Source organism: Acanthochromis polyacanthus, chromosome 1 (assembly GCF_021347895.1).
Source record: "Acanthochromis polyacanthus isolate Apoly-LR-REF ecotype Palm Island chromosome 1, KAUST_Apoly_ChrSc, whole genome shotgun sequence".
Taxonomy (NCBI): domain Eukaryota; kingdom Metazoa; phylum Chordata; class Actinopteri; family Pomacentridae; genus Acanthochromis; species Acanthochromis polyacanthus.
Window position 1 is genome coordinate 63034655 of NC_067113.1, and position 15375 is coordinate 63050029.

Sequence of the window (15375 nt, forward strand, 5' to 3'; positions counted from 1 at the left end):
GAATTAATCAATTCCTCAATGAACTGACTGATAAAAACCTTTTTTAGGATAGTAAGAGGAATGGTGGTAAACACAGAGAGTGAGTGACAAAGAGAAATAAAAGCTGTGACTGAGTCTCTGTCAACAGATCCAGGTTTTGTTGGGCTTTCCTCAGTGGATGTTTTGAGCCAAATATAACACCTGACCCATTTACTACCCTCCTCTCTGATGGCTGTCCCCACCAACCAACCATCACACCCACACTTATACTCTGAAGGTCTTTTCGTCTTTCAGCATGTCAATCTCTGAGGTTTGTCAACATGTGTGTGTGTATACAATAGAGAAAGCATTGCTAGAAGTCTTTTGTAGTGTGTTGTTCAAAACTAAGGCTTGTGCCAAAAAGGCAGCTCATAAAGACATGTTTAATATGCAGATTAAAGAGATAACTTGCTGGAAGTACTGTGGTGCTCCATTCTACAGAAAGCATTTGTCAGGCAGTCATTAGCATTTATTAAACAATCCTGCTGAGAGGCCGGGACTTGTATGCACACTGCTGACTGATCATCTGCATATGAATATGACGAGAGGCAACACAAATGACTGCAAATAACACACCCTTTTTGCACATTTCTGTGTAATTAGACATTTCAGATGAGGGAAATTACAGTTTAAGCAGAAAGAACAACATGTCTGTAATATGTTCAGATATGTTATTTAAAGATGAAACACCCGTGTCTCTGACAGCTGTCTGTTAGTGTGTTAGTGACTTTGTATCAGCTAGGAATCTAAGAATCTGGTTCGTTTACAGAGTTGTAAAAATATGACTAAGAACGAAGCTGTTATTATTTAATTGGTTATAAAGTAAGGCACGCAGCTGTGTCTTATTTCAGTTTCCCCACACACAGAGACACGATCCAGTGTTCAGCTGATTGGATTTCCAACAAAGATGTTTTCAGCAAGCTTCAACACCTTGCAGAAGCCAACTGGGAAGTTAATTAAATGTGTGACTTTTTCTGTGTGTGGTTCAGCAACACAGTTTGATTAGAGTTTTTTCTTGTATTGTGCTATTGTAACTGCTGGTTACAATGTAGATATAAAACAAATAAGAATACTTTGCTAAATTCATTCAAGCACTGGGTTCTAACGTAGAGCCCCTTGGCCTGTTGATCCCAGCAGGAAAACAGATAAACAGACACGCAAGATCGTCCATCTCTCACCGCTAGAAACAGCTTCTACATGACTGTGAAATTCATGGATGTAATGAAGTTATTTCTTGTTTGCAGAGGTGCTAAATACTTGCCAAGCAGAGATGTAACAAGAAATACAGTTAGAGCAAAGGAGATGTATATTCATTCGAAACATGTGGGATAATGTGAATTGATTATACCAGGGTTATTAAGGTTACATGGATGTGCTTTGTTATGTAGCTATAGATAACCATATAATATTTCCGGATTTACTGCAGTGTTATTGCGGCTTTATTAGAAATTCGGGTGAAGTTAAGATTGTTTTCTTTTTCCTGTCAGATTCATTGTTGTAGTAAAAGTCAATTTTACTGGAACATTCCCAAAGCTAGAAGGTGATGGAGAGTCCGTCAGACTCTCATCAAAAATGCACCACAGTTCTGGAGGCTCAAACAAAGCTGTCCCAAGCAAAGACAGGTATCCTTAGTCACAGCACCACAAAATTCTCTGAAGCCGGGGCTAAAGAATCAATCACTCAAGTGGACTCTCATCAAAATCTGGTGAACTACAGCAGAAATATATGCACCACAATGAGGAGTCCTAGTTCCATCACATGCTTCCATCAGAGAATAAGAACAAACAAGCAGTAGAGCAAATTCTTATAAAATAAAATAACAGACCAAACTAGTGATATTGCTTCCCCATATAATCAATATATCCATGGAGACACTTTAGTTGTCTGTGGTGTCCCCAAACTACATAATTTACTATTTATAGCTTAATAATGTGCCGCATTTTGTGCTGATTAGAAGTTGTGCATTATTTGTGTCTTTAGCCATAGAAGCTTGTGTAGAAGGGTTGCACCATTTTAATCTATTCACTAGATGGTGCTGTTGCACTGCCAGTCAGTATACTACATCCTGTACAATCTCTCTGTCACTCAGTGTACTGTGAGAGTCCATGTGTGAAATTCCTGTGTGCTTCTGCCTGAGCCTGTCCATGTAAGCATAAGTGTGTATATGCCAGTAGTGACTAATGCTGCAGTGAAAGAGGTCACATACCTGAGGATGGAGATGCTGCATTTGTCTTTGCACAAATCAGGCCAGATTTAACGCTGGACAGGTCAGTCCACCAGCTTTTCTTTATGATGCAAGTAGGTCAGATTTCCCCACCGGTTTTAAGCACCAAGAATCATGTCATAAAGACTATAGTGAGTGATTACAAGAAAAAGTCAGCATGTGAGCGAACTGAAAATTCTGCAAAGTAGTTTTCCTCTCTGTCATTTTTACCCTCTTTTTATAAAACATTTGTGGTGTCTTGTTTTGTCTGTGTTGTCAGTCCAAACCTCTTTTTTTTCAGATTACTACAAAACATAAGAAAAAAGTCTTGGTTAGTGGTGTCGCCTCATAGCAGAGAGGTTCTGAGTGTAATCCTGTGGCTTGGCTGGGCCTTCCTGTGTGGAGTTTTATGTTCTCCCCGTGCTCATGTATGTCATCTTCCTCCCACAGTCCAAAGACATGCTTGTAGGTTAATTTGTTGACTCTAGATTGACTGTAGCTCCAAATATGGGTATGCATTGTTGTCCGTCTCCTTGTGTTAGCTCTGTGATGGACTGGTGACTCCAACCTCTGGTGACCCTCTACAGGGCAAAGTGAGTATAGCTGATAGAGGATGTGCTATATCCTATTGTTCAAAAGTTTTGAGGTAGCCCACACAATTTCATGTTTTCCATGAAAACTCACACTTTTATTCATGTGCTAACATAACTGCACAAGGGTTTTCTAATCATCAATGAGCCTTTCAACACCATTAGCTAACACAATTGGATTTATGATTCATTTAATGTTATCTTCATTGAAAAAACAGACTTTCTTTCAAAACTAAGGACATTTCTAAGTGACCTGAAACTTTTAAATGGTAGTGTATATCAATGCAGTGTTACAAAGTGTTTCATCAAATACAGAAAAAAATACACATGTAACAATAAAATGAATAAACAGTGGATGAAATTACACTTACAATAGAGCATTCAAGTGAAATGTCAAGAACAGGATATCTGTGCAACTTAAAAGCCAGGAACAAAAGGAGACATAAACATTTGTAGAAAATATATCTTAAAGTCTTTCAATACAAAAAAGTCTTGAGAAGTGATTCAAAAGAAGATACTGATGTAGTAAGCTGGATTTCCTCCACAAGCCTGTGTCTCCTTTAGGGTGGATGAAGATAACTCTCTGCTGGCTGTGCCTTGATATTTGGGGCTATAGACATGAAAGTCAATTCAGTCTTCTTTTGGCAAGAAGGCAACTAGTTGTTTCCAACCAACATACGAACATACTCTTTATATGTACTGGCCAACAAAGTTGTAAACCATGGAGTATAAAGCCGTCAAAACACGAAAGCTAGTCTAGCAGTTGGGTGTTTGTACGCATGCGGCAGAAATGCTTTCTGCAATACCAGCTGTAAATCCATTATTACCGGTTTTTACAAATGATGACGGTACTCATCCATGTCTTCTTATGCAGTGGTTGACAACAGCAATATTTTGTTATTGCAGTAATATAGCAATGCTTTCCAAAATGTTCTCATGTTAGTGCCTGGGAAATGGATTAACCACGTTAGCAGGAGGTCATCTGGATGTTTGAGACTCTGTAGAATGAAAACATTTGTTCCAAACCGGTCTCCGGGTTCAGATTGTAGACGTTAAAATGGGCTTTTGTGCTCCTTTATGTCTCTCTGCTGAAATGTAGTAATGTTTTCTGTGGAGGTGGTGAAGTTCCGATGCTGCTGCTGCTTCAATTCTCCATTCAGCTTTTAGAAACCCCGTGAAAGGAGGAAGGGGAAGTGTGACGATGCATTTCACATCAGATCACTCAGATTTATTTTTTCATCAACTCAACCAAGTGAAGCAGCTCTTCTTTCTTTCCTCTCTTTTGAGATGTCTCTGTAGGAGGTTCTGTGTTCTGCATTGCAGCTTTCCCAACAAAGTTAAAGATGCATGGACAATTGTGTGAGTAACTGGCAACTTTCCCTCTCTTTTCCCCACATCGTTTCTGTCCTTTCTGTCAGTCTGCCATAGAGAAGCTGACCTGGAAAGACCGTCTTCCTGGATACTTCATTAATGTTTCCTCTATCCTCTTTATGGTAAGTACGTATGGTAAAATCAGGTTAGCATGTAGGAACATTCATCTTGTTAGTATTTAATGTTGAAAGCACTTAAATGAAATATATAGGGCTGCAACAATGAATCGATAAAATCGATAATAATCGATTATTAAAAGCGTTGGCAACGAATTGCATTATCGATTCGCTGTGTCGCACGATTCATGCGTCACTCGTCATGTCGCGGAGCCGTCTACTTCACCTGCAGAGCGAGTTTAACAGAGCGAGGTGGAGGCAGAGCAGAGGAGGTATTTTCAAAGGGAAGTAAATTCAACAAATGAAACATGACTGAGACGGAGAAAACAGTTTGACCGAAGTCCTCAAAAGTATGGGAGCATTACACGCTTCACAAAACAAAGACATGCTGCATGTCCACTACATGCGAATGCTCGCATCTGAAAATCGCACTGATGCCCGACGGTCACGTGACCACGCTTTCAGCTTGATGGTCCAGTAGATGAGTCTGATAAACACAGCTTCTGGGCCTCAAACTTTCTCTATTATTTCGAAAACACTTCAGCGTCAAGTATTTCTAAAGCATTTGAGACGAGAAATAATCTGTGCAGCAGCTGAACCTGTCCTGGTTTTAGTTCACTGACGGCTAGTTTAGATGTTTAAGGACAGTAGAAGTCAAGTCTACTTTATAAAAATGAGCTGCGGGTAAACACACCGAATCGCAGCTGGAAACGCACCAACCGGCCACATGCGATGTATCGCCTCTAGTGGACATGCACCTTAAGTCACTGCATTATCCTGCATTTGTTCCATTTTAAAGTGAGGAAATGTAATATCAGTCTCTCTGGTAGCTTGTCTGATGCTAGGGTTAGCTTATTAACTGATTAATGACAGAGATGGGGCATGTGTGACTGTGAGAGATAGGTTTTATTTCACTTTCATCAGCTAAAGAATGGTTTGAATATGCATTACAAATGAATATAACTTGCACACTATAGTGGTAATAATTTGAAGATTAAGCCTCCAGTTTTAATTTTCTGACAACATCTGGGTGAAGACACTGGTCTGTGTTGGAGTGAGGCAGGACGAATTGCATTGATAGGCTTTATGATGAGAAGGACATCATGTCCACCACAGCAAGCAGCTGTCTGACTGAGAGCATCCTCAACATGAACGTCACTGACATGAGGCCTCTGTGAATGGTTGAAGATGAAGGTGTCCCTATAATGATCTTATTTGTTCTGTCATTCCAAATCTTCTATTTCTATTATATTTCTATTTCGGAAATTAAAAATGTTTTTTTTATCCGATTCATCGATTAATCGAAAAAATAATTGGCCGATTAATCGATTATTAAAATAATCGTTAGTTGCAGCCCTAGAAATATATTTATGATACGGTTAATGTATAGAAGTGAGTATATGACTGACCTACATCCATGTCGTCTTGAAAAATTGATTTGAACCACTGCAATGTCACCATCTGACAAACATGACTGAGTAATGATGATTTATTTCCTCTCAGTTTGGGCTGACATTTTCCGCGGTTTTCGGTGTCATCATCTACCGGATCACAGTGTCGGCACTGATGGCGATGAGCCCCGACCCAGAGACCAAGTCCAACGTTCGTGTGACAGTCACAGCTACGGCGGTCATCATCAACCTCGTGGTTATCCTGATCCTTGATGAAATCTACGGTGCTGTGGCGCTGTGGCTGACTGAGCTAGGTACAGATATACAGTCATTTTAGTCATGTAATAAAAATCCCAGTACAATGTGACTTTTGAAAACATGGACGAAACAAACAAGACAGGATGTGTTATTTGGCAATATGTAAACGGGGACTCATATTTATTATTATTATACTACATTTCTTGTCTGCTGGGGTCCACTTGGTAAACTCACTGACGTAGTATGCATGCACTGCGCACTTTGGAGACAAATTTATATAGATCTATACTTACTTGCATGTGAGGAAAGTATAACACCGTCCTTAAAGTTGCTGTCAGATTGATATCTTCAACCATTTGGCCTAGGCTCGCTGTTTCCTCCTGCTTTCACTTTGCAGGCCTAGCTAACCATATCCTGGCTGTCCATTAATATTAACCTGACAGATATGTAAGTGGTATAAATCTGTAAATCTAATAAGGAATAATATGTTGTAATGGTCCTTTTAATGTAACCGTTGGCTCAAAACTGCCGTAAATGAATGTTTGAAGTTCATCTAAGCCACTCTTTTCTGATGGGAACTCAGGTATTTGTGTTTTCGATGTGACTAATTTAAAAAATGTGAAGTGAAAAATATTGCCATAAGCGTCTTGATGAACAAAATCCATATTTTTTGTATCTTTATTTGTGGGCATTTGTGTGTAAGAGACAGAAAGTGTCTTTCTGCTTCTTGGTGGACAGTTTGATAAAACTTTGATGTGTTCATGCTCCAGTCATCCCATCAGTCATCCCAGGAGGTTTCACCCACATTTACATTCATATTCACAGCCTCTGAAAAAGGCAGAAAAATTTGGAAGAGGACGTGCGAACAAGAAAGGTGTGTGTGTGTGTGTGTGTGTGTGTGTGTGTGTGTGTGTGTGTGTGTGTGTGTGTGTGTGTGTGTGTGTGTGTGTGTGTGTGTGTGTGTGTGTGTGTGTGTGTGTAGGATGAAAAGTGCCAGTATTTAACCTACTTCCACCACAGCTGGTGTTATAACTCTATTTAAGATTCAGACTGACAGAATTGGTATTTTTCTCAGAGCCATGCTATAGAAAACATACATAGAAAACTTTGACCTCTGACCTCATATGCTGTACATACATTCCACTTCATGTTCATATGTTTACATATCCTGCATTTCATGTTACTGTCATTTCACTCACTCTGCTCTTGAGGCCCTTGCAGCCCTCTGACCTAATCAAGCAATCAGTGTCAGCTCTGTCTTACACTTTCATGTCAACTATTTTTCAGAGATTCCCAAGACAGAAACCAACTTTGAAGAGCGCCTTATTCTGAAAGCCTTCTTACTTAAGTTTATGAATGCATACGCGCCCATCTTTTATGTGGCTTTCTTCAAGGGACGGTAAGGCTTGCATCCATGTGTATACTGTAAAAACCCAGTTTATATGAGTTCATCTTCATGTGTATTTTGTGTTTGTATGTTTTTCAGGTTTGCTGGTCGACCTGGAAATTATGTGTACGTCTTCAATGATTACCGAATGGAGGAGGTTTGTAATTCCTCTTTGAATCTCTGTGTATCTAAACGTAGTTGAACAAGTAAAACACACAGTGATAATGAGTATATGTTCAGATCGAGTGTGTGTGTGTGTTCCTCAGTGTGCTCCAGGAGGCTGTCTCATTGAGTTGTGCATTCAGCTCAGCATCATCATGTTGGGGAAGCAGCTAATCCAAAACAACATCTTTGAGATTGGCATCCCGTAAGTAGACTAATTTCCCCTTGTTTTGTAATGACAGTTTGGAATTTCAGGAGTCCAGAGGAGCAAGTAAGAAAGCAGTCAGGCAATAAAATGTTTTCACACAAATACCTACATACACACATACTTACTCATGAGCTCTTACAAGATTCTCTCTTCTTGTTCTTCCTCAAGCAACATTCCTTCCATGTCTGTACAGTGCTACTCCGTCTTCTGTAATAGCTCGACTTTTACATGCAAATCCCAAAGGCTATAGTTCAGCTCAGTTTATAATGACTGTCACACGACAGAGGTGCCTTCTGGCTTCAGGCTGCACTGTGACTGTTGCTGTAAGCACAGTTTGACCTCTGCCCTTTTAAGTGAGTCCCATCAAATGCTCTTTTGTCCATAGTACGTCCTGAGGGATTAGCGAGCTGCAGCACATACGAAAACACCCTCTACGCATCCGCTTCACTTTCATCCACTTAAAAGCTTTCACACCTGCAAGGTGACCAGTAAAATCAGTCCTATTCTGTGGGTCAGGGTGAAGTTTTATGGGGTGACTTGGAAGCTGCAGAGTGATGGCACTACATCTGAGGGTTTCACTAGTTTTAAAAAGATGTATGTCACTCTCAAAGCTCTGAGAATCTATACAAGCATATTGCTTTGCACTTTGGGATGAACACCCTACCATTGGTGTATGAGAAGACCGCACGAAAACTTACAGACTACAGGAACCACTTCTGTTCAGCCTCAGATGCTGACAACACAGACTCATCCCTTACAGCTTGTGTCTGGACTCCAGGAATGCAGAAGGGACAGAAGACTTTCTGTGTGATGTGTGATATATCCACCTAGAATCAGGTTTACTTTTTCAAACCTTTGTCAAGTACCACATTGCATAGTTACAGGAAAGGTGTAACTAGGTAGTAAATGAAAGACTTATGTTAACAGTGTCCAGAAGTGTCGTAGACTTCTCTGTGCTTGGAGGCAACAACAACAGACCATCACACAGTTGAAACATGCAGTGTGATCACGAATCAATATTTCTGGTCTGTTCTAGAGGAAAATGACCATCCAGACTGTTGGCAGCCATAAGACCATGACTGGCCCTGTTTTGTGGTTGTATGCGTGCCCTTGGCAAGGGTAGCTTACACTGTGCACAATGCTGAAAAAAAACTGCCTTTAAGACAACAATCCTTTCCATGGGTGCCAATGTGTATTTCCACATTACAAAGGTACAGCTGTGTAATAAGGAGTTTGAGCTATGAACTGATCTGTCTGCTCTCCCAGCTTGTCCCTAATAGAGAGCACGAGGAGCATTTTAAAATGGCAAAAAATTACACTGGAAAGACTTGATTACTTCACTTCTAAACATTAATTAAATGTTGTGAAAAGGAAATCCAACTTTACAAAGTGATGAATACTGTATTTTCATGATTATCAAATGATGTGCTGTTGTGCTGTTGTAATATAATACAGGTCAAAGGTAGTTTACAGAACAAAATATAGCATAATGGTTTCAGTTTTAATTTTAATTTAGCATCCTATCCCATCTTTATTTGATTTCAAGTTGTAGGACACCTTGCATTCTTCTCAAGATATATCGCCAGTCAGACTTCACTGTAAATCAGTTAAACTGCTACAAAAGGAGACAAAAGGAAACAAAATACAAAGTAAACAGAAACATACACTATATTAAAATATTTATGTGTTTGGATGTACCATACACACTCTTGTGTCTTTGTGATTACTTCATGAATAATGTCATGAAGCATTTAGCTGCTTTTATTATAGGTTTTTACAAGCAATGTATGCTGTTTTCTTTTTTTCATTCACTTTGTCCTTCATCCTAACAGGAAATTGAAGAAATTGGTGCGTGCATTAAAGGAGAAAGAATCAGCACAGACAGAGAAGGAGGAGGAGAGGCCTCCACAGCAGTGGAACCTGGACTACGCTCTTGCTCCCTTTGAAGGCCTCACGCCAGAGTACATGGAGATGAGTGAGTCTGCTCGCACACACAGATAAACAGGCGCAGGGCCAAAGAACAGTCGTTTAGGCACCAACATAGTTTTAAAATGAGTATTCTGAACATCACTGAGAAGCCTTGTAAAATCTGTTTCTGTCAGGACACTTTCAGGTAAACACTCACCGCTGGACTTAGCTTTTATGATCCGCAGTCATTTACATTCATCTGATAAAGTAAATGGCAGAATCTCTCAGGAAGAAGTTCAGAGTGATGGATACAGTAGCCCAAGAAACAAAATTTTAAGTGGGACACCTCTGATTATATCGTGTTGCTTTCCAACAGTCAGAGGTCTGATTCATAACTACACACATCTACAGTAATTCATTTACACTCATGTCTGTCAACAACCATCATACATAAACACTGAAAATGCAGCTGCTGATTAAATATTTTTCCTCCTTTGTTATAATCAGTCTCAGCTGTATAGTTTAAAAGCCGTGTAAGAGACAAGCTATTCTGAATTACCTTTCATTGTATTCATGTTGACTCTCATCTCACCAGTTCTTTAGCTAAAATGCTTCAATTTAATTTGTGTTTCTTTTTCTGGGATATGTCTTGAATTTAGCTGGAAAATTCAAAGATACATTTGGAGTTCCTCAATTTCAAAGCAAACAGCATCATGTTTATACTGTACAGACTTGTAATTGGTTTGAAAAATGTTTTGAGGCAAAGGCCACCATGTCGGACGCTAATTAGCAGGGGGACTGTGGACCCTTCACCTGCTACACAAATACATAAAATGTGATTCAGATCATTCAGCCAGCTTTCAGAGAAGCCTTTTCTGACCCTATTGGAGCAAGTAGATACCTGCTTACTCACCAATAAGGAATCTTAAAAAAAACAAGAAATGTAAACCCATCAATTTCTGAAATCTCACCAAAATATTATAGTCAAGGAATGTGAGTTATGTAAAGCTCAACCTTTTTGCATGCTTTTAAGTTAACTAAATATAAAATGTATTAGTTGTTTGTCCAATGGCAGTGAAATTGACCTTTCATGGAGAGAAAACATAGTGAGGAACAAACCCTGTGAATCAAATAATAACCAGAAGCTTAACAAATTTCATCTTGATGAACACTGGATGACCTTTTACTGTTACATTTTAATTTTACTTATCATCATAAGTAAAAGATAGCATTGGATGTGAGTCGAAAATTCAACATGTGAAGACAAAATCAAATCAACACAATCAAGCTCCAATCAAAATGTAAATAAGTTTAGTCTACAAACCTCTTTAGGTCACTAATAGGATAAAATAGTTTAAAGAAGGGACAGTTCTGTGCTAATAAAAGTTTACTGGTTCAGTCTGTGGGTTAATATGGAGTTACACACACACACACACACACACACACACACACACACACACACACACACACACACACACACACACACACACACACACACACACACACACACGCAGCTCTAGACACCCCTCCTCCCCTTGTTCTATTACAACCAGCTGCAGTCATAACTAACCCACACCTGCGCAGTCACAACTAAAGACCTAACTGGAGCAAAACTTTAAATATTTATCTGCAGGTTTTAACATTGCACATTAACTTCAGCCGACTTTCATGAAGGTTGTTAAAGATCCCCTCCTCGTGTGTTCTAAGACAACAATACTCAGCTTGGAATAATAATTTGTGTCTGATATTTTCCACAAAGCATTTCAATCACTACATTTAAGATTCTTCAAATTACATTCAATCCCTCAGAATGTATGAATATGCTAATATTGTTTGTTCCGATGTTCAGTGTCAAACCATTGAAAAGAAAAGTGTCTTCTTCACTCCACATCTTTTCTCAGAGTATGTGCAGTGAAGGCGTCACGTATCACACTTGTTTAAATTGCATATTGGACCATGTCTGATTTCCAAATTAGCTGCAATATCACAAAAATTGAGATTTAAGGTGAACACAAAGAAACTTTCCACCAGAAGTTAAACTGTGCTTCTGCACCAAGAAGGGCAAACTTTCAAGTGAAACAATAGTAAGTAGAACTTATTTGTGAGTGGATTGGGACTGTACAGGTGCTGATTTAAATTAGGTTAGTTTGTCTTTCCTATGACTTTTATTTGCTTTATAGCTAGAACAAAATGGGCCCTAGTGGCTTATATTTAACAGCTGCATTTGCTGTTGAAAGTCTGGATTTAGCTTCTGCCTTCGATGTAACAGGCAATAACTGTTCACTCTTTGGTATGATTCTGTCCTCTCTCAGCCTCTTTTGCAAACAGTAAGTAATACCATACTTAATCCTAAATAGAGGGCGAAAAATCATCTTTAGCAGTAACATAACTCCACAACCACAACCGCAACAGTGTGAGCCAACTCATACAGCTGCTACAAAAAGCCAGGGAAGAAGAGCATTTCTTTGCATAGTTTTTAAAACTACTGAGAAGATTTCTGTTTTTTTTGCCAATTTCTAATAAAAATGCATCTTTTAAGAACCACAAATGTTGCTTTTACATCCTTAATCTGTTTTTTGAATAGACTGTAAGTTTATCACCCAGAGCCCCAAGAATTTCTGTGTGAAACTGTCTCTTCTCTGGGTTCTCAGTGAAACAGGTCATGGTAATACTCTGGTATTACCAATAAAAGGCAACTGGACTTCTCTTTTAGGTTCTTGAAGACGTTTTACCTCCCATCCAAGAGGCTTCTTCAGTTCTGGGTTAGGATTTGGAACTGAAGCAACGTCTTGAATGAGAGGTGAAATGTCTTCAAGAAAACTGAAGAGAAGTCCAATTGCTTTTTACTTTAGCTAGTGGGAGTATCTCTTTAACGGTTCCACTGGACACATCAATGATCATTCATCCTACCCTTAAGGATAATTATGCACATTAAGAATAAAGGAAAACAAGTAATTATAATAGTAAGATACAGTCAACAGAAGAAAGACACAATGTTCAAAAGAAACACATCGCAGTGAGGGACATCTGTTTCATTAGGAAGACAGCTAAACACTGCAGCACAGCTTGATATCTCTGATCATTATCTTGTGGCCAGAAGTCAAAGTGCAGCAGCAGTTCAGCAAACATGCATCAGCAAGCCTGACAAAGATCAAGGGGAGAAGCACTGTTTCCGTGTTACCTCTCAATAACTTAATGTTCCCTCGCAACATGCTTAGCATTCCTCTTGATCCATATGAGCCGTTGGTGTGTTGATCCAGTCCAGTTATAACACTGTCAGGTTAGCAAAACACTGTGCAGATACTACTGAACGTAGACATGATTTGACACTATATATGGTGCATTTATTGCTAATTATTCTTTTCAAAAGCTGTTCTCTGATAGTATCCAGCTGCCAGACAGTCATTTTTCAGACTTCTGCTGCTGCTGTGGTTTAATATTCATGGCTGCAGATGTATCCAGCAGTTACTGTTTGAACCTGTAGTGCTTTTATGATAGATATATTACCTACACAAATACAACAACTTTAATACAACGCTCAGCTAATAAACCACTGCATGTCGTCATCATTACACCTCCTTAAAGCAAATATGTTGCTACCACAATCATAGCCACTGAAACACAGCCACAGTGATGGTGACAGCTGTATCATCCTAAGGCTAAAACCATAATAAGTTTGTCTCAGCAGCAGGAGGTGATTGAGGTGATGAACCAGCGGCTCTTGTTTTCTTCTTTTACACAACAGTGCAGACTCGTGCCTGAGCAGTCACAGCTGTATGGAGTAAGATTACTGTCAAAAGTATTCATCCACAATTCTAACCATTCGTACTCGTAATGTTAAACATTTGTATGTTAATAAAAAACTTGTACACAAAATCCTGCTGTCATATGCATGAGTTTGATAAATTAAGGGTTAGGATTGTTTTTACGAGTATGAACCTAAAAGTTGTGAGTGCAACTCTAATTTCTACGACTACGAAGTCTTCCCTGTGAGGACGAATTCAAGTTTATGGGTACGAGTAGAAAAATACTGGAATGACGTCACATAGGTCACAGGGGAAGGTAATCGAACACCGATTGCTTCAAACGCGCATGCGCCATTTATAAAAAGTAGATGCCGGGTGGACCCGGTGGACCTACCGGGGCAGGTGATGCCTCACAGGTCAAGTAAATAACACATCCAACTTCTTGTAATTTATTTATTTCATGAAACTGTACTGTTTTAATTGATATACAGTTTATGAACGAAAGACGGTACTGCTTAGCTTGCACGCTAACGAGCCGGGCCGGTGACACATTAGCCTTGCAAGGAGGCTAATGAGGAGGCTAAGGAGGCTTAATAACAAAACAAACATAATTTGAGATTATGAATCGTGGCAATTGGCGTATGAATCAGCCCATTGTACAGCCTAAATTGCTGTAAATTAAGTCCAGTTTTAGTTCTTTGCAAACTCAGACATGTGCATTAGTTTAGTTTACAATGAATCTGGCGGAGTTCGGTAAAGTTGGAAAGATATTCACAGATTCGGACTTCCGGCATCAATAACTCATGAGATATATGTTGTCAAAACATGAACGATGCCTCTTTCAAATCGTTGTAAGGTAGACAATGTGCTACAAGGCCAATTTTATCAAAAGTCGCTGTATTTCAAGCTACAGAAATAACATTGGCGTCTATGAGCAGCCGGCGGTGCAACGAGTGAACAGGGACCATCTGCAAATAGCAAAACCGCTGCAACAGCGAAAAGAGACACTACACATATATTCAATAACTTCACTGTAGAGCCACCAAAATCACTGGAGCCATGAATGGGCTCTTGCTGGTCAAACTGCAACTCTTGCTTTGGCGCTAAATTAAAAATCTGAATTTTAAGGAATTTTTATGTTTTGTATGATTATTTTATGAGTATTAAAATGGCACTTTTCTTCATGTATGTGGTATATTTTATATAACACACAGGAAAAATGGCATAAGGGCATAGTGTACTTGCTGTGACCTGTGCTGGTCAGACCGTCAGGTTTATTACCTCCAAGTATTGTCTGTACAGTCCTTAACTAGAAAAATATTACTCTCAATTTAACATTATGGTATAAATGAATCAATTGACACTGAAACTTTGCAATAAAGTGTCTTATCGTCTTTCTTCTCAATCATCAGTACTTGAGGTGACAGTCTAAACAGTTTGTTTGGTATATTGGTGTTATCTGATACTCTTTGGTAAGGATTGTAAATTCCATTACTATACAGAATTATGTGTTTGGACAAACAAGTACATTATGCCCTTATGCCATTTTTCCTGTGTGTTATATAAAATATACCACATACACGAAGAAAAGTGCCATTTTAATACTCATAAAATAATCATACAAAACATAAAAATTCCTTAAAATTCAGATTTTTAATTTAGCACCAAACAAAGAGTTGTAGTATGACCAGCAGGAGACAATTGATGGCTCCAGTGATTTTGGTGATTGTACAGTGTGTAAGAGTGAAGTTACTGAATTTTAATACTCATAAAATAATCATAAAAAATCCTTAAAATTCAATTTTTCATTTAGCACCAAACAAAGAGTTGTAGTATGACCAGCTGCAGCCGATTCATGGCTCCAGTGATTTTAGTGGCTCTACAGGGTACAAGAGTAAAGTTATTGAATAAATGTGCAGTGTCTCTTTTCGCTGTTGCAGCAGTTTTGCTATTTGCAGACGGTCCCTGTTCACTCGTTGCACCGCCGGCTGCTCATAGACGCCAATGTTATTTCTGT

The 15375-nt window shown here is 39.0% G+C and overlaps 1 protein-coding gene across 1 annotated transcript in view; it reads left to right on the forward strand.

Annotated features, from left to right (window-relative positions):
* The window catches only part of ano2b (anoctamin 2b), a 103169-nt gene that overhangs the window by 41314 nt on the left and 46480 nt on the right, over positions 1-15375 (forward strand). The window contains exons 16-21 of the mRNA XM_051950841.1: positions 4230-4304; positions 5802-6003; positions 7235-7346; positions 7434-7491; positions 7601-7701; positions 9537-9679. Coding sequence (XP_051806801.1) covers positions 4230-4304; positions 5802-6003; positions 7235-7346; positions 7434-7491; positions 7601-7701; positions 9537-9679 — 691 coding nt within the window. The remainder of the gene's footprint in view (positions 1-4229; positions 4305-5801; positions 6004-7234; positions 7347-7433; positions 7492-7600; positions 7702-9536; positions 9680-15375) is intronic.